This window comes from Nelusetta ayraudi, unplaced genomic scaffold (assembly GCF_046127955.1).
Source record: "Nelusetta ayraudi isolate G7.1 ecotype Tasmania unplaced genomic scaffold, CSIRO-AGI_Nayr_v1 ptg000082l, whole genome shotgun sequence".
Lineage (NCBI taxonomy): Eukaryota > Metazoa > Chordata > Actinopteri > Tetraodontiformes > Monacanthidae > Nelusetta > Nelusetta ayraudi.
Window position 1 is genome coordinate 1,956,317 of NW_027466132.1, and position 19,678 is coordinate 1,975,994.

At 46.0% G+C, this 19,678-nt stretch overlaps 2 protein-coding genes and 1 long non-coding RNA gene across 3 annotated transcripts in view; 2 read left to right on the forward strand and 1 right to left on the reverse strand.

Moving 5' to 3' along the window:
• The first annotated feature begins 6,990 nt into the window (after positions 1 to 6,990).
• On the forward strand, positions 6,991 to 14,279 carry LOC142900426 (uncharacterized). Its single transcript, XM_076044716.1, has 7 exons — positions 6,991 to 7,208; positions 10,169 to 10,375; positions 11,151 to 11,280; positions 12,143 to 12,247; positions 12,661 to 12,710; positions 13,165 to 13,191; positions 13,424 to 14,279. The coding sequence occupies exons 1-7, from the start codon at positions 7,052 to 7,054 to the stop codon at positions 13,723 to 13,725; spliced, it is 978 nt and encodes a 325-aa protein (XP_075900831.1). The 5' UTR covers positions 6,991 to 7,051; the 3' UTR covers positions 13,726 to 14,279.
• Positions 8,983 to 10,378, reverse strand: LOC142900427 (uncharacterized). The gene is made up of 2 exons (XR_012928891.1): positions 9,694 to 10,378; positions 8,983 to 9,314 (listed from the first exon to the last, which is right to left on the reverse strand). It is a non-coding gene; the product is annotated as an uncharacterized LOC142900427 (long non-coding RNA).
• Positions 14,280 to 16,316: 2,037 nt separating the features above from the next.
• evlb (Enah/Vasp-like b) overlaps positions 16,317 to 19,678 on the forward strand; it is a 32,822-nt gene continuing 29,460 nt past the window's right edge. Inside the window, exon 1 of the mRNA XM_076044539.1 lies at positions 16,317 to 16,775. Within this exon, the coding sequence (XP_075900654.1) occupies positions 16,771 to 16,775 (5 nt within the window). The 5' untranslated portion in view covers positions 16,317 to 16,770. The remainder of the gene's footprint in view (positions 16,776 to 19,678) is intronic.

Consider the following 19,678-nt stretch of genomic DNA (forward strand, 5'->3'; position numbering starts at 1 on the left):
GTGCGTGCGTGCGTGCGTGCGTGCGTGCGTGCTCGTGAGTGTTGGTTGCGTTGCATTGCGTTGCGGCGGATAAATGGATTATTGTGGGTTGTGTGCGTGCGACGTCTTTTCTAGGAGGCTTTTAGGCAATCAAACAAACGGCTTTTCGGAGCGGCGAGCGCTCCTCCGTCTCTCCGGCCGGCCCGTCAGTTTTTGACAACTCTGTTGTTTTCTTCTCGCTCGGCGCGTCGCTCACATCTTCGATTGCTGCGCTCAAGGTAGGCGGCGGGCGGGGGTGGTTGGTGGTTGGTGGTTGGGGGGGAAGTTATGTCACCCCATGCCTAACTTGCGTCCACAACACGGGGCTGTTAACATCCGACAAGGGTTTCCGAAAATGGCGTTTAACTTGGGACGTATCAATTTTTTTTTTGTATGTGTTAGAAGCCAAAAAAAAAAACCCTCCTGCTTTAGTTTTGTTCCCTTTGCGTTGCCTTAAGAAGTGCAGGGAGACCACTATCGACCAGAGGCAGCTTTCCCAACAGGGGCGATGAAAGATTCCAATCAATGCCTTGAAAGTGAAACAAAAAAAAAAAAAGGAAATGCACAGGCTTCATTAGTGATTTAATTATTCAAACGTGGGGAAGGGCAAACTGAGCAGCGTCTAGTTCCGTTCTACCAACCGACCGTCCAGCACCAGGAGACCTTCAGACACAAAAGAGAGACAGGAAGTGGTCATGACGGTTTACCAATCACTGAAACCCTCTCCTGTCGCTTCCTTTCTTTTCCTTTTTTTTTTTTTAAAATGTCAAATGAATTCATGGTAGCTTTCCGTTGCTTCAACGTCAGATCTGTGATTCCGCTCCTCTGCATCCTCGTCCTCTCGTCTCTCCTCGCGTCCCGCTGAAGATGAAAACCAAAGGTTCAAAGTCAGACACCCCCCCCGCCCCCCCAACTCCACCCCCCACCCCTCCGTCCCTCGCTTCGCTCTCTGCTCGTCAGCATTCCCTCATCCCTTTATTGTATTGCACTAATCCATTCCTTAGTTACAACAAATGTGTTCTTACCGGGGGCGGGGGAGGGGTGGGTGGTGGTCCGCAATTGAGGGGAACGTGGCGCTGTGTGTCAATTGTGTGTGTGTGTGTGTGTGTGTGTGTGTGTGTGTGTGTGTGTGTGTGTGTGTGTGCGCGCACGTTTGTGTGTGCGTGTTTTTTTTACGAAGAAGGAAACGGTGGATGTCATGGCTGCTTTTGTCGTCGCCAGCTGTGCGTTTTTATCCAGTTGTGTAGTTGTTGACCGGCGTGCTGTCAACACGTCAACCGACGCACAATCACATGGGTTATATACATACATATAAATATATGTATACATGATATAAAGTATATATTTCTAGTGTCATTCCATTTGGTTTCAATTTTGACACGCACACACACACACACACACACACACACAGACGTACGTCTGTGTGTGTGTGTGTGTGTGTGTGTGCGTGTGTGTGTGTGTATCTGTGTATGTCAATGTGATTAGACTTGAGGAAGGCACCCACTCGGAGACTCGTCGCCATGTCTGGACAAACATAGCACCATGTGAGAGATGTTTGTTTTATTTTTATGCAGTTTTTTTGATGAAGGGAAGGATGTTTGGACATTTAAAGGCCCAGTGAGTAACATTTGAAGGCGTCTAATTGGCATGTAATTCAATCAAAGATGTATTTTAGTTAGCTGAAGTCGTTTGGCAGAAGGACTTGGTAGGAGGGAGACAGTCACTTTCCGCCCAGAGAAAGAATATTCTGAATATTCTGCGTTAGAAAATGTGAATTTACGCAGGACATCAGAAAGTTGTGGGGGGTTTTTTTTTTTTTTTTTTCTTCGTGTACCACTCGATGCTGCTAAATCTCACTGGCTGGGCCTTTAACGCGGTGTTCCTTGTTTGACTGTTTACGCCACGCTTATTCATTGCCTTTTAACCTGCAAGTCACTCAGAAAATGAGTCGCGTCTAAGTGTGCTTACCTTTTGTCGGAGAAACGTAAAGAGTACCCGTTTGCTTGCCTGCACAGCAAACGACCTTCAACATTGAATGACGACAATGATGATGATGATGATGATGTTGATGATGTTGATGATGTTGATGATGATGATGATGATGATGATGATGATGATGATGATGATGATACCTGAAAGCCATCTTCTAACACTTTCTCTTTTTGAGCAGCAAGACTTCCAGAATCCCAGAAAAAGAAATTCCAAACCTGATCCATTGGGTTTTTTTTTCCTTTTAATTTCTATCTAACTCCCAAATACTTTAAAAGGTTATATATAAATATAAATATATATATATTCTACTTTACAATTTCTCCTTGTTAAGACTATTTTATTATATGGATTTCTTAAGATGGCATATGCAATATATTTTTAGACTTAGTATTTTTGGAAAATGAACGTGGCAAATTAAGTCAAATGAAATTGTTTGTGACTTTTATTTCTCATCAAATGGCTGCATGGACCCACGCAGCGCTCATTGAGATTTGACCGAGCAACAGACAAGAGCAAACGGAGGGACTTGATGTCACCTGAAATTTGTAGCCAATTACGAGCTAAATTCCCTCCGAGAAATGTTATTTCCTTTCTATTTTTTTTTTTTCTTCTTTTCTTTCAAGTGAAGTGCACATATCTGAAGACAGGAAGCACCGGGCACTCTTTAAAGAGGCAGACAGCTAATGCACAGTGTTGTATTTCCGCAAGAATCTGTTTATAACTTATATTTAAAAAGTGAGAAGAAAATATTTAAGTGGAGTAAATAATAACAAGCGTATTAGGACTTCAGTTTAACTTATTGGAGGAAAATACTGTGTCTAATTTGATGAAATGTGTCCTGTTCTGTGTGCGCATACAGGATTGGAATGGTTTTTCTGTCTGTTTTGTAAATTATAAGTTTAGAAATTAAAATGGTCGAGTGGCGCCTGTTGACTAAAGACGTTCATGTTGTTTGAGCTTCTGTTGTTTTTAGCGGTACGAGACGGGGGAGGGAAGGGGGTTGAGGGTGGTGGAAAAGGGGGCGGGGCGGGGGGAGGGGCAGGGAGCAGACCAAAGCAAACGCACTTCAACAACTTCATCTAAGTCACTAGCTGCGTTTGCATTTCCCCTAGAATTGCAGGAAGTCTAAATATCGCGATAAAAACCTGGTCACGGAAGCGCCTAAACTTAAAAAAAAGAAAAACCTCTCAAATATGCCTAAAAGTTTTTTCCGCTCTCATGACATGACTTTTCAGCTTTATCGATATAGATGTATACCGCAAAAGTGTCATGGAAGGACTTTTTTCGCATTTACACGTCAGCAGACGTGACGTACGGGGTCACGTGACCAGTTCACTTCAAGTGAAAAGGAGATTTAATAAGAATAAGAATAAGAATAATAAATATTTTTTTACAAGTTATCCAAGAGAAAATTTTAACAATCATTCTTGACAGCTAACAAACGTAAGCAACGTAATTCTCGTAAATTACGGCTTATGCGCTTCATGCCATTCACCGGAAACACCTGCAAACTGCAATTTGTACTTTGTCGAAATTTTAGAAATATCGCTTTTATTTTGCGAAAAACCGTCATTGAAACGCAGCTAGAGTCGCACTTAATCTGACCGCACACAGGACAATATTATTGACGTTTGAGTCGGACTTTGACCCCAATTTGACCTCCGCAATGATCAAGGCTGCCGCCTGATCCCGAGCAAGTGACTCCCTAAATATCCCTCAAACTGGCCGCGTCCACGTGATTATTTCACGCTTCTGCAGCCGTCCGCCGGCATCCCAATTTGTCGATACCAAACGCGCGGAGGCAACGAGTTCACCGGAGGTTCTATTGATTGGAGCCAGCGGTGGGACAGGTGGGACGCCCTCTGGTTCTGCTGGGATCGGATCCCGCTGGGATTCTACATTTAGCTCAACCCGTAAAGGTTCTGGTGATGATGCAATTAGGTGAAAATGACAAGAAGAGTTGAGGGTGGGCTGGTGGGTTCAGTCCAATGGCATTACAAATAATAGATATCAAGAGTGGGATGTGGAGAAGTGTGTTATTTCTAAGATTTCCCCCCGCTTTTATTTAAACGGGTCCAAAGAAAAATTGGAACAATGCTGCGGAGAATATTTCCAATTTATATGTAAAGTCTAGGATTTAGCCCCACTCCCACCGTCAGTCATTTTCATCCACTCCCTGATTGAACTCATCTTAACTCCTTTATATTTTTTCACCGGGAGTTTAATGTTGGGAGTTTTGCTACATTAATAAGATGATTAAATGTGGGGATTAGCCCTGCAGAGTTTCCTCCCACCGCCTCAAAATCACCCTGCCCACCGCTTGCCTTTCTTCCTCCCACCCGATATGCATCTTTGGAGTTTGTCCTCTAGGGGGCAGGAATCCTTTTTTTTCCCTGCGTGCGGAGAGCAGGGCCTCTTTGGCCACGTGCCAAAGTGCGTTCTTCTCCGTATCGACGCAGGATGGAGGGTGAGTGAGTAGTTGGGGGGGGAGAGGGGCGGTGCAGACGGAGATGCACAGGACTCAGTCAGGACGTCGCCGTGACACTTCCTGCCCAATGCTGGCCTCGCCTGCCTGCCTGCCTGCCTGCCTGGCGAAAATAAAAGCGGTAGACTAGATCATATGTAAATTATTTATGGCTTAATTCCCAGGCAGGGCGGGTCAGGAGAGTGAGGGAGGGATAGAAGGAGGGAGAGATGGAGGGAGGGATCTTGTTGTTGCACGGGTCAGAGCGCTGCTGATGCCGCACAGGAAATGTGCTCCTGTTGCAAGTCAACAAAGCAAAAGCAGCAGCTTCCGAGAGCTTCTGGTGTGCGTTGTGTGTGTGCGTGTGTGTGTGTGTGAGAGAGAGAAAGAGAGAGCTCTGCTGACCCGTGGGAGGGATACTTATACAGTCAAAAGGTTTTTTTTTTAAGTATAGAAACTGTGTGTATCAGATTATTGTCACTTTGTCATTAAAATCTTTTGGAATTTTTTTTATTTTAATTTTATTTATTTTTGCTCCAAATAATGTTATAACATCCCAAAAGATTTAACTTTTGATCGAAATAATATTTATAAATTGAATAATAAAGAAAAGGTCCTTTGTGAGAACTGAGTGTGTGTCCATCTCCCTATCTCTCTCTTTTTTTTTCCTTCAAAAAAACAAAACAAACAAACAAACAAACAAACAAAACATACACACACGTGCAGCGCAGAGCAGAAATAATGGCAACTGCTGTGCTGCGCGGTCTCCACAGGAGGTCAGCATTGAGACAGCAGCACGCCACCGCGCAGGTCGCATCTCCTGTGACCTGTTATTATGGCGCTAATTGCTATCCAGCGTGTCGGCGTCCAGTGCAGCAGCAGCAGCAGCAGCAGCAGCAGCAGCAGCAGCAGACAACCTGCCAACAGGGTTTTCCTCTCGCCACGTGTCCTCTGTTCGCAGAGTCATTATCTGTCTTTGGCCTCCATCCATCCATCAGGCCTCGGAGCATTAAGGATGTCCTGCGCGCACAAGCACACACACACACACACACACGCACGCACAATAATACTGCAGCAACACATCCAGGCCTCAGTTTATAGAAGGATTACGGCAACTGCTGCAGACAATTAGCCCATCATTGTCATAGAACAAGGATGGAATCTGTGAACTCGCCACAGGGAAGCTGGGAGTTTAATCACTTTGCCTGTTCAAGAGAGACGGCTGCATCCTTTCACTTATGGTGAGTGTTGGAGCTATTTATCATTTTTATTATATGTAATTATGTTGTTTTGTTTGGCTTGATAAATATACCTTTAGTTTGATCGTGTTTTGATTTTGATTGATTTGATTTGTGACCTATACAAACCTAAATACATTTTCACTGTTTCATCAATTTTTTCAATTTTTTCCCTTCTTTCTTTACGGTTGTCGTAAGCACGTGTGAAAATGAAACGCTGAGCAGCTCGCTTGGTGACGACAGACTCCGTCTGCTCCCAGAGAAAAGCCTTGACAGATGTGCAGCAGAGAGGAGCTTGTGCTGCAGAAAGGAATCAATCCAGCCAGTGCTAAACAGACAGAAAGCCAGCTTACGGCGACACAATCGCCTAACTGGCTTCTCATCTGCTCCTGCGCGTCTTTTTGTGCGCCGTGCGCAATTACCACATCCGGCTTATTGTCCTCTTGATGACTGTAATTAATCAAGTTTTTGCTCCCTAATCTCCGAGCCCTGTCATCTCGGGGCCGCTGGCCACACAGGACGGCGGCCTGACATAAGCTCTTTCTCGCTAACACGCGCTCATCGCCGACTTTGCATGCTGCAGCAGATACTGCGTCCGCTCCCTGCTGTGTTTTCCAGGAAGAGGCTATTAGACGTGATGGGAGGTATTAATATCTAATGTTCACTGGACCGATGACATCCGACAAAATGAAACAAGCCCCCTAAGAAATGAGAAAATTCCATCTTTTTCCACTTTTTATGTGGGCTAAAACATAAGAGTTCTTGAAAGCAGCCCTTTGTGATGTCACTGTTTTTTTTTATTTTTATCACAGCATCCTATGAAGCTATGCTTCACAAATTGAAAGGCAAGAAGAAGAAGAGCGAGTGAGCTCATGGGAAGCAGAAACTGAATGCAAAACCTTATTTCTTTTATTTTGGGGCCAGATTTCTTAGTTTTTGGACTCTTGTGTTTGTTTTCACAGTATAATATTTTTATTTTTTTTATTTTTTATGACATGCTATTGATGTACACACTAAAAACAAAACAATGGACGTTATGAACCTACACCTTTTTTCTGAGAATCTGAGAATTTGTAATGCCTTCCCAATGTCCCTTCACCCTCACGCGCAGATACTAGACTCCTCATACTCATGTCCTCCACAGAGCTTTAGATGGCTTATCAGGTCCTTAATCTATCCTCCGAGTGACATCACCGTCTCCCCTCAGCCTCCTCCTCCTCTGCACACTCTCCTCACCGGGCTCGGGGAGGAGTTAGAAGTTGAGGTGGCGGAGGGTGAATTAGCTCGGCGGCTGAGGCTCAGCGAGACCACCGAGACTCCGTCCGTGTGTGCGCGGGCCATGGCGACGCTGGAGGAAAACGCTAACATGGACGACCTGTTGCTGGACCAGGGCCTGGGGATGGAGGAGACGGACCACCACCTGCTGAGGAGGCCCTCGCTGAAGGAGACCTACCACTGTGACTCGCTGCTGGCGCCTGACACGGACTTCATGGCAGGTAGAGCATCACACCCCCAGCCATTTACTTCCAAAGGTTTGGCATAAATTTGCTGTTGAAATAAATCGGTTCAAAGTCAGTGACATTAAAGGGTAAAATAGATTTTGCTATGGGGATAAACAGCAGCTCTATTATTGCGGAGGAATTATAATTGAGGCAATTGATTTGGAAGTGAAACGGCATTTTGTGATGTGCTGCGAAAACATTCCGAGCTTTATTTCCCCCCTTTAGAGGCGTCAATGCCATTTAGTTTCCTCCAAAATACCAAACAATAAACAGCTCATTTCTGAAGCACTTTTCAGAACAATGAGGCAAATAAGTGCATTGAGAAGAAATATAAAAAATATGCAATAAATGAATTTACAAAATCAGCTTTGAAACACTGAGCATTGGCAACCTGATTTCCTGCTTGATCGTATCAATTTCAGGCCAAAAGGTTTCTTTGAAATTCTTTATTCTGTGCTAGTTTTACTTTTAAACAGCCCACAAAACCAGATCATATTTTGAAAAAAAAATAAAAATAAATACTGTGTATCAACAATGAGATTTCCTCATAGTGTGAAAACCTGTTGCCGCTGCTGCGGCGTCTCTGCTGGCTTGATGGAGGGAATCACCACACACATGCCGCGCCGGGTTATTATATATCGGCAGACTAATATGCGAAGGATTGCTCCCGCGCCTTCGCGGTCCGAGGTGGGCCGTGGGGGGCGCTGCGGGTTCGAGCAGACAGATGCTGTTCATTCAGGAAGCACCATCTGCGAGCAGAGATTAAAACACGCTGATTCTCTTTTGCCTTAATGTCATTTTGATTATGCCCAGCAGGCAAATGAATCTCGGGAACTGTTAGCGCTGCCACAGCTGTGTGCATGTGTGCGTCTTTGTGAGTCTGAGTGTGTGTGTGTGTGTGCGTGTGTGCGTGTGTGTGTGTGTCGCAGGGTACCCCGTGCGTGCGCTTGTGTGCGAGCACGCTCAGGTTTTTTGCATCCAGGAAGGCTGCCTGGTCGCTTGTACCGTCGAATTAGTGCAGAGATTCAGCTCTTGGGGCTGCTAATTCCCTTTTACAGCAGCGGGATTATGCGCTATTCTAATCCCAATCCCATATGGGGTGTGCGGAGGTGGCACGAGGATGATGTCACGGCCGGGACAAGGGGGAAAAACAGAAGATCACAGGCCTACCGGAGTCACATCCTCTCCACTGGGGGACAGATTACTGCTGAATGATTACACTGGCGGGCTTTGGCCCCAGCGAGATTTTCTCATCAGCTAAGAGGGGAAAAACTCTGATCTCCATCGTTATTTTATAGACATCAGTTGAGGTGGGGGAGATCTGTTTTATCTATTTATTTATTTATTTATTTATTTTTACACTAGATAAGCGTATTCTAGAATATTTTTTTCTAGTTTTTATATCTAAGGCGCCACATTCTTGGCTGCTAATGTTGTAGCCTGCTAGCTGAGGCCTCGGTGCAGCTTCAGGCTTTTGTGCAGGTGGCAGGCGTGTCCAGCGTTCCACTCAAAATCTTTGGACCGTTGCACATTTCCACATGTCTATCAGAGTAATGGCTCAACACAAAAATATTGCTCCTGCAATACATGTTCCAGAGTTGTGGCTGAAATGATTCTCCATTTCAGGCACTTATTCATCAAAGTTACTATTGTAGCCATTTAGATAGATAGATAGATAGATAGATAGATAGATAGATAGATAGATAGCTGTCTATTTAGATAGTTAGCTACTTTATTGATCCCAAATTAGGAAACTACACACATGCTATACATTTATTTCTTTATTCTAACCAAATATGCACCACTTTCATCCAACTCAGGTGCCGATTCATTTCCCAAAACAACAACATTATAACTTCATATAATATTACAACATTTAATTCAGACGTTCAGTCATCGATCTTGTCGAAGCCTCTTCCTCGTTCCCGCCGCTGGAATTCTGAACTTTCATCGGATTCACGTGTCGTCGTTGTTGTTTACCGCCGTCCCAGGTCCGTTCCTGCTGTTTCCTCCCTGCGCCTCCATCTCTCATAATGATGAGGGGCTTATGTGTCGGGGGCGTGGCCCAAGGGGATCAGTCTGAGGGATTAACATTGTGCTCTGCCCACGCGCGCACAAACACACATACACACACACAGACAATTTAGACTGAATTGGACGATGGCTGAGTTTTTAAGCACGATCAACCCCCCACCCCCCACCCCCCCACCTCCTCACCACCACCACCTCCCCCCACCTTTGTACAAACACAAACCCTGAGCAAAAGAGGCTTTAAGTTGCTGTCACACACAGTCGCGCCCACCAGTGTGGCGTGTGTCAGGCGACCACCGTGACTGGATCAAAACCATCAGCCAGCGCCATCAGCCCCAAAACATCTTGGATGCCTGCTGAGGAGCCAGCTACTGAGCTGAACACACACACGCGCACCCTCATGTGTGTGTGTGTGTGACCTGAGCTGCTATCAAAAAGGAGATGAGACCTTAGTGGACGTGGGCCAGCGGATTTAACGTCGAGATGGAAGGAGACGCGACCTGTCCGAGCGGAGCCAAGGGAGCCAAGAGGAGCGAGAGGGTGTGCTCGCGGGAGGAGAGGAAGAGGAGGAAGACGTCTGCTGCTGCTGCTGCTACCGTGGAGGCCGAGGAGGTCCACGGCGGACAGCAGAGGCAGCGCTCGTCTTCGTCCAGCACCTCCCACGGTACCCAGCTCCCAAATGTCCCCGCTGATGGAAACAAATGACAAGCAGGAAGTAGGATTGGAGTGTGTCGGGGTGATAGTGGAACGCTGCCCTTTGTTGCGAGGCCGATCTGCTGCTTCCAACTGTGTCGTGACCCCATTGGCTCGTTTGTGGGGTGTTGTTGGGGGGCGACATTCAAGAGCTTAGTCCTCCACCCGTCCGTGCATCACCCCCCTCCACCCACTGAGCTTCCTTCTTCCTGTTCTCCTTCCTCCCCCAGACGACCGCAGCTCGGCGGCCAGCGGCCTGGACGTGGCCGACCGCCTGACCTACCTGGAGCAGAGGATGCAAATGCAGGAGGACGAGATCCAGCTGCTGAAGATGGCGCTGGCCGACGTCCTCAAGAGGCTCAACATCTCTGAGGAGCACCAGGCGGCGGCTGCCGCCGCTGCAGCCACCGGCAGCAGGAAGCCGCTCGGCACCAAAGGTGAGTCTGAGATCTGTTGTTTCTATCGGGAGAGTTGATTTATTTAAGGAGTTGTTGATGGAGTTGAGTGCTGGAGTGCAGCCACAAGGCCTATAAGTGAGCAACAGCTGGATTTGCAACCCAGCGTGGCACTGGACAAAGAAACAGTAAAAAATAAATAAATAAATAATAAGATCATTCATGATAAGTGCATAGTTTTTAAGCTTGCAGTGTTTTTTGAGTAAAAAAATTGCTAAAAGAGTTGCGATGAAGTAAATGCTGCACGCCGGCTGTTTACACTGATTCAGTCTTTGTTGTTTGTAGCCAAACAACTACAATTAGTAGGTTTTAACTGATGAGGAGAGCAAAATGTTTGGTTGGTCTCGGCCCATTCAAAAATCAATAAATAGGTATCTGCATAAGAAACTTCAGTACTTTTACTGCCAGCGAATCTATTGCTGCACAATATGCACTGCGAAAAGTGCAAAATACATATCGCACACTGTGCAACAAATCAGATGTTAAATGAAATGATTAAAAACGTTCTCCTGATGCCAGTATTACATAATAGTCACAACATTCAACACGTTGTTGCATGTTTTCATAAGACTGTGCATTCCTAGCGTCAACCCTGTGTGAACCATCTGTTGTTGAAATTTAAGGTACTGCTGCAACAGTTTTTTTGATGACGTCAGCACAAACACAATTGTTTGATCAAAATAAAATGCGGAGACGAACTTCTAGAAATCAGTGTGTGTGTGTGTGTGTGTGTGTGTGTACGTGTGTGTGCACGCAGGCCGGCCGGTGTCCCTCGCCCTGCCCTCCAGAACCCCCCTGGTTTCCTCCACTGCCTCCGTGAAGAAGAGCACTACGCTGCCCTCCAGCGCCACAGCCAGGAACTACAGCCCGACGCCGCCGCCACGCAGGTAAACAACCTCTGCTACTCGAGTGCAAAAAAAAAAAAAAAAAAAGCGGAGGGGATGTTGCTCTATGAATCACACTAATCCGTCAATGTGGATCACATCTGGGGAAAGTGGGGAGGGGGAAAAAATAAACCAAAGCCGCCGCTGCAGCACCTCCATTCTGCTCCAGTGTCAGCAGCTCGCGGGCTTCATTTATCTCGCGCGCAAACCAAAACACTGCGCTCCGCAGTCTCTCCGCCACTCTCCCTTATTTCAAAGCAATAACGCAGCCAGCCGTCAACAGTGTGCAGATGTCTTCCTCTCAATTACCTTGCAAACGACGCCTCCATTAGGCCGCATTAGTGAGAGAGAGAGAGAGAGAGAGAGAGTGATGGCCTTCCTCTGCGGAGCCTTGATGTGCTTGTTTCCCTCTCTCTGGGCCCCGCTGATACCGCTCAACATGGGAAACGCACAAATCTTCATGCGTGTACATCCGTCCAGCTAATGACAGCAGGAGGGAGAATTATGATCGACGGAACGAGCAGCGGCGGCCCATTAAAAGGCCCCGCGTTCGATCCGAGTGTGTGGGGAGATCTCTACTTAAAGAAATTGATACGAAATGGAATCTCCACTTTTACGGCAAGACATAAATCCGCCTCCAGCTTGACTTTTTAATGTACTGACATAAAACTGGCAACCTAAACAGTGCAGTCTTGTTATTTTGTTGCCCCCCCCCCAACCCCGACTTGGCCAACGGTTTGTTTCTCTTACGTCTATTTGTGGTTTGCATTGTTCCATTGGAACAGTTTTGAAAGCCACAAAAACACAGCCAACCTAATGAAGAGCGATGGGTGACCTTTCGTAACCTTTATTTCCCTCCCGTCAGCGGCGGTGTGAGGAGCCCGGCCGGGAGCGTGAAGGACAGTCCGTGCAAAGCGGCTAAATCCCGACCCTCGTCCGCGGCCTCCACCTACAAGAAACCTCCGGACGGGTGAGACGCTTCTCCTGAGTCGGACGTGTGATGTGTAAAGAGGTCCAACGTATTATATCTACTGTTGCTTTTTTTTTGTTGTTGCACCATTTCTAACACGAGGTAGCGCCGCATCAGCATATCTGCAACACTGTCAGATCATACCAGCTTAAGTGGGAATATTTTTCTTTAATTAAATCAAGGTAATTTCCAACCGCCGCCTTCTGCTAAATGTGGAAACAGCTCAAATCGCTGAGGAACATCTCAATCTGGGAGTTTCCAGTCTCTATTTTTTCCCCTTTTGCACAAATTCCTCCATGTCACATAAGAACACTCTGTTTGTTTCTATGGCCCGAGTATGTATTTACTCTGTTTTCTCTGGACGTTCAGCTCCCTTTATGTGTCTATATAAACTCTCTTCCCTTTTATTACAGCAATAGCAGCAGCGGCGGCAGTAAGTCGAAGGAAGCTGCAGTCAATGTGGGTAAGAACAGCTTCTCTAAATCAGGACTCTAACAGCAGTGTGTGTGTGTGTGTGTGTGTGTGTGTGTGTGTGTGTGTGTGTTTGTGTGTGTGCGCAAGCTGCTTGAATTGTTCTTCGGAAGATAGACTGGACACTGGCTTGACTCACCAAACTGAATGTTTTTCAAACCTGCTGTGTATTTTTCAGCCTATGTGTTCGAAAAGAATATGCGTACCAGTCAGATATTTATAGTATATATATATATATACATATATATATATGTATATATATATTTTTTTTTACTGCTAGTTGAACCAGTTAACAACAGTTTGAGGCTTCCTTCTGAGTGCAAAGGGGACACATTGTGCCACCAATAGAGGCCTTCAGGGACACGTGAGATAGTCGTTCGGTTCTGATCCGTCTAAACTCGTTGCGACACAAGTTCACAGTCATCTGTCCTTGTGTGTGTTGACAGGAACGAGGCGTGTGACTCACTGCAAAGGTAGGATTGACCCCAAGCAGCATCACCCATCGTGCAATCATCACTAAAAAAAATATATGCATATATCAAACAACGTGTGTCTGCACAGTTATTTTATGCCCGTCCTTCATTTTTGTCACATCTCACCATGACTTGTGTGCCTCCCCTCCCCTCCCAACCCCCCCTTTAAAAACCTGTTGTCCTCACCTGAAACCTCCTCACCCACCTCACCTCATTCCACCACTTCACTTAGTGACTATGCAGATCTATCTGAGCCCCCTCACAAGAAAGACTGGGTCTTCTGAGGCGGCCAAGTTCGCTGCCACGGTGCCGGCTGGCGGCGGCGGCCCCCCGGCTGCACAGCAGTCCAAGGCGGGCGGCGGCGGCGGCGGTGGCAGCGGCAGCAAGCCCCAGGGGAAGAAGAGCTCACCGACCTTCACACTCAACCTGCAGAAAAGCACAAACAGCCAGAGCCAGAGCACGGCGGCGCAGGAGGAATGCAGCTACAAGAGCCCCGTCAAGTCGCCCAGCCAGTACTTTCAGATCTGCTACTAATGCAGCAGAAAGATCAGCCAGGAAAAAAATTAAACCTCTGCCTGACTTAAGTGTACTACACTCAAAGCAATTAATTGCAATTTGACAAGCTATCAGGCTGCAAAAAAAAAAAAAAAAGACAGAGAGGAGAGAAAACAACCACCTGATTGATTCAGATTCTACTTTGATCACTTTTGCAATATTTTCATTATCTGGTGGATATTTGGAAGTATTTTTGTATCCCTTAATATTTTTTCTCGCAAATGAATGCAGGGCCAAACCCCCCCTGCTGTGAAATGTCATGTCCTCTGTTGGATGTGTGTGTGTGTGTGTGTGTGTGTGTTTCTTTTGTAGGTGTACCAGTGATTTTAGGGGGAATGTGTGTGTCTGATGTCAGCAAGTGTGCTTTGCCAAGTCCGTCCAATGCTTGCGTGCTGTGGTGTGTTTAGTTGTTTAGTTGTTGACATTACTCATTCACCATATCTGTCACTGCAGAATGTAAAAGAATAATGATTAAAAAAAAAAAAGAAGCTCCTTCAAGTGCAGAACAAACAATAAAACTACTATTACCAGTATTTTTTGTTCTTTGTATAATCCATCACAATTTTAACTTTAGATTCTAAAAGTATTAAGGATCGATAAGGCGCAAGTTAAATGTTTTTAGACAGGGCCACCCGGTTTGTATTTGACAACAGGAACAACATAAAACCCATATAATTCTTTATTGACCGTGCACAAGACACTGTGAAGCCTTCAAAAAAGGGTCTTCTACTTTTGATATAGCGTATTGATAATTTCTTTCCAAAGCATTTTGTTGTTTTCAGTGTTTGCAGACCCTTAAGTCCCTAAATAGGAGCAGATGTCACACTCCAATCCACTAGAGGGCAATAATGCGCATAATGTTTTTACCAACCACAAAAAAAATAAAAACTAAAAGGAGGGAACGTCATTTCCGCTATATACAAACATAATGGCGCATCCGTAAACAGAGGCACCTGTCGGCTTCTCTTCGACTGACGACAGCTTTTCGGAAACTCATCGTGGAGGACGAAGAAGAGCTCAGTCGGCAGCGCAAACTACTGGATATCACCTGGAAACCAGAAATCAAATCACGCCGGACGAGTGAGATTCCCGTTTTTGTTTTTTGGTGACAGCAAACCGTGTGTTTCCAAAATCTGTTTCAATTATTTCTTTCCTAGTTGTTTCCATTGTGTCCATAGAGGTTTTGGTCTTTAATTCGAATTTTTTTTTTTTTTTTTGAATGCCATTTAAAAAACAAACAAAAATAAACAGTTTAACTGGGTGTTTTTGTCTTATTTTTCAAAAGCATATGATACATAACAAATGAGTGACATTTCAAATGTACAATCTGTTTTTCCCCCTCCATTTTACCACCATACCACCAACATATCCTCAGTGTATTTGTTAATAATTGTACATATATTTAAACAAATTTCCACAATTAACTTATTCAAATCAAAAACAAATTAATGCATATAACAGATTGTAAACAAGGTGTTTTTTTTTTTTTTTTTTAACATGGGCTCCATAGGGTTCCCATTGATTTTGTGTTTACAAAGTTAACTAAATTAACACATCTCCTGCACCTCCTGCATAGTCTTTTGCCGATTGCTCTTTGCCAACGTGCAGACACAGAAATATGGCCCTGTGTGCACTATTTTTAGAGCACCAGGAGACCACAGACGTACAAGGAGAAGGATAAGCCCAAAGTCTGCTCCTGCCTCGGCGGGGATTTGACTGAGCCTGTTTGTCCTCCCGTGGGAGGAAACAGCTGGCTGTTCCCAGACAGAAACAGATGGCGGCTGGTCCACCGCGGCTGCTGACAGGTGTGGTGCATGTGCGTCCGTGCGTCCATCCGTGCATCCTGTCCGACAGCCAGGCCGGCTCGGACGCAGTGAGAAGCGAACACACAAGCACAGAGTCATTTCAACTTCAGTTGGACCGTACAGTAGGAAGCCACGCTGAGCGGGACAGAGGAAGGACAGTTGCAACTGAGTCGGACTAGCAATGTCACTCGGAGTATAAAGAGAAGTAAAAGCTGCAGAATTCAAGTCAAGTCAAAGTTTATTTATTTATTTATTATTTCTGCTGTACTGTTAAAAAAAAAGAAGGCATAATCATTCACAAATGCACATGAATACAACAATAAATAACCGTTTCTGTATTTGTAATACTAAAATATGATATTAGAATTAAAATCATTTTATAAATTGTGCAAAACGTTTGCACACTATTGTACATTATTTTATGGAATGATAAGAAGAAGAGTGGTGAGAATAATCTGATAGCATCACAAGCTATAATAGTAAATTTTAAATACCTACTATTTTTCTGATTTTGTTCTTCTTCTTATTGAACAACATTAATTCGGAGAGGGCAGAGTGTGTGTATGAAGAGTGGCCGTGCCTGCACAGTGGCTGCGTCACCACACCGAGGGCGCTGACGTGCAGCGAAACCCACCCCTCCAAGTCTTCAATATTTCAGCAGCCGTGCGCCCCCTCCCCTCACCTCCCATCCCCTCTCATCCTACCCCAACCCATCCATTCCCCACCACCACCACCGGCACCGAGCTCCCCGTCTCAACGTCATCCAGCCTCCCAGTGGTTGCAGGGAGAAAAGATGGCACCTCTGCAGCCTCACTCAGCCACTCCGGCCGGCGGACTGCGACGTGCAGCAGCAGCAGTAACAGCAGCAGCAGCAGCAGCCCACTGAGATGATGGGAACGTCGCCGGGAGCCCGACAGCACGGAGCCGGAGAAATAACATTTTTCTATTTTTCTTAAGAGACAAACCGGGGCAGAGGGAAAAAAAAATACTGTGGGCCTTTCTTGTAGCATTTCCCCCTCTTTTCTCTCTCTCTCTCTCTCTCTCTCACACACACACACACCTTGTCGCCTTTTAGACCCAAACATATACGCATACACACACACACACGCGCACACACTGTTCCGAGCTGCTGCAGCTGGATTTGATTGAGCCAGAACTCAAGTCAAGGACAAGCCAGACAGGAAGCAGCACCAGAACCATCGAGCAGGAGGGGAGGAGGATGAGGTGAGCAACGCACCGCTGCTTTCCATTCCTTCCCTGCGCACATCACTCCGCCGCCGCCGCCGCCGCTGCTGCTGCTGCGCATCGTTTCACATCAGCCATAACAACAACAGCATGCGTGCGCTCTCCTGATCGCGCGGCCTGCGTGATGATGCGTCAAACGACACGCGAGGGAGACACGTTCGAGCGCTGGCCGCCGGGTCACCTGTCGACTGGAAATGGACCGTCCGCGTCGCGCGTGCGACGCTCCGCCGTGTGTCACGCGGAGGTTAGACGAATGAAAAAAGAGGCGTCGCCAAGGAAACCGGCCCCGCGCACGTGCGGTTTTTGTATATAAATATAAACATATTCGAGCGAGGGTAGCGGGCGAGCACGTGCGTCTCGATGGGGACACCTGTGAGCTCAGCTGCGCGGCGCGCGCGTGTGTTTTTGACACGGGCGAGCACGCGCGCACACACCTTCCAGCGTGCGGACCAATCGGCTGAGCCGGCTCGCTCACCGCGGCCGAGTCTCAGAGGGGTCTCGCGACAAGCCCGTACAGTGAGACGATACTAGCGTGGCCGGAAGCTGGGAAGCCAATCAGGTGGCTGGTTATTGCTTGCCAACGTTAGATGTGGGCGGGACCCCGAGACAGAGAATATGGCGACCCATTCATTTGAATGTAGTTTTTTTTTTTTTTTCTTTTAAATTATTGTTTTAAAAAAAACAGTTAAAAACTAGGTTGTTAAAACCCAGGTCACATATATTGTCCTCCAAAATGAGACCAAAGACCACGTCTTTCTTGGTAAGAGGAACTGAAAGAACAATTTTGGTTGTCTTGAAAACCTTTCCAGAAAACTGTACAAACAGTCAAAAAAAGAAAAAAAGAAAAGGATGAGCAGTAGTTTCAGTATCTTGTTCACAGAAACTACAGTTATTGTGACCAATGCCTAATCCCATTCTCAGCAGTTCATTGGATGGATAGACGTTGTTCTTATAATACATCTTATGATACATCCATGGTTGCATGGCACGCAGACAGGAGGACCCCTAAGGTGCCTCTACCACTGCTGCTTTTGCGTTTGTGTGTCGAGGAGTTACGCCAAGGTCAGAGGTGAAAGCTGAGATCGTAAATCATGTCAGTCCAGTTTTGTGGTTGACTGCACTGGGACACACACTCACAAAAAAACAAAACAACTGATAAAAAAAAATCACCAGAATATTGAAAAACGTTTCTTATATTACAAGTGTATACTGGCATAAGGATTTAGAGCTGCTTTAGAGATTCTGTTTGTTATGTTGTGTGAACGAGCACGTCGACAGCAGTTCAAACACTCAGCTCCCATTTGCGGCTGTTGTGCTTTGCCGCTGAGCTCTGTAGGTGGCAACATAGACTGGCTCACCACGGCCAGCCAGCAATTTGCACTCTGGTGTGTGTCATTAATCTGTGTGTGTCTCAGCTGTCCCGCTGTAGCCGTCATGCAGACGGAGGTTGTTTTTTTTTTTTTTCAAACAACAGAGGCTCAATATCCGCTTGCTACTTGTCAAGATTGGACGTCCTGCATTAGTTTAATTATCTGCAGCTGTGCAGAGAGTGAAGGTGCAATGGTTCCCAAGGGAGAAATCCCAGGACAGTGAAGCCGAGGGTTCACGTCCTGGTCCGAGATTTGTCTTCTTGATGGATTGCTCCTGGTGGAGCCTGAACGTCTGATTCCTCTTCTGGAGGCCGATTACTATGTGTTTGTGCTGCCTTTCTTTCATCTTATTGATTTAAAAGACAGTGTTTAGATCAGTGTTTAGTAAATACCAGACATATATAACTTCTGGAGATGTGATTTTCATACCACAGACACACTTTCAGCATATCAGGCTGCTTTTTGGCTGGCAAGTTCAGCCCAGACCAAAATGTGTTTTGTGGAAACCCATCATCTCAAGAATAACGTGGGTTGACATTTATTGACATGATGGAAATGTAAAAAAAAAAAAAATTGCACGTAGAATATATATATAAAAAATAAAACAGAACATTTATGCAGAGACAAAACAGAAAAGTGTGAACTTATTTCCACTCCTGTGGAGTTTATTCACTGACTTCGAAAGTTAATGTTGAAATACATGTGAAAACATCTACTGTGTATTGTGTGATGAAGTTGCAGACTGTGTATAAAATTGAAAAAGTTTGGTGCACAATGTTGGTGAGCAGCGGGATTAACGTGCGGTTGTGCCTGAGGTCGTCCCTCCCTGCCCGCGGTGCGCTCTCATCGAAGCCCCTGTGAGTCCGCGGGTTTTTCAGGGCTCTGATTGATCTGCTGCCTGATGCTTATTGACAGGAGCAGTTGGTGGTCCGCGCCTGACCCACATGGACGCTAACATTAGTCGCAACCGTGCGCTAAGCGAATGCGGGGCTGAGGCTGAACTCATTCATGTGAGCAAACGGCTATTAAAGTTTGCAGAAGTGCGACTATAAAATTTATGGATGGCGGAAAAACTAAACTAAACAAAACTCAGTAGCGTAACGTTGCATTCTAACAGTGCTACTCTAATAATACTCTGTCACGGGGCACCTGAACGGATCTCATCTTTCACAGCGTTGCCTTTATGGTCCAGTCGTCCAGCAGATTTATGGAAAGCAGTGGAGGCCACATTTCTCATGGTTGTCACGAGCGCGCAGCTATGAGACCTGAAGTCGTACCTGCCGTCTGTACCAGGCTGCAACCTTGAAACTCTCCTTTCAGGATCTTCGGGCGCTTACAGGTGGAACGTTCCCTCGTGTCGCCGCGGCAACGGCAAACAGGACGTCTTACATTGCAGTTGATGTGGCTGCGTTTCACATCAGAGCGCCATCTGGTAAAGAGCTAGCGCTGCTAAAATAAACACCCACTGTCCAAGCAGTGGGCCAAGTGACTCGGCAGATGTTTTGAAACAAC

Excerpts from the sequence above, each read along its gene's own strand:
- LOC142900426 (XM_076044716.1), top strand. The coding sequence starts at position 7,052 with ATGGCGACGCTGGAGGAAAACGCTAACATGGACGACCTGTTGCTGGAC. Across the intron at positions 7,209-10,168 it reads TGACACGGACTTCATGGCAG|ACGACCGCAGCTCGGCGGCC; the intron begins GTAGAGCATCAC and ends TTCCTCCCCCAG. Across the intron at positions 12,711-13,164 it reads GGAAGCTGCAGTCAATGTGG|GAACGAGGCGTGTGACTCAC; the intron begins GTAAGAACAGCT and ends GTGTGTTGACAG.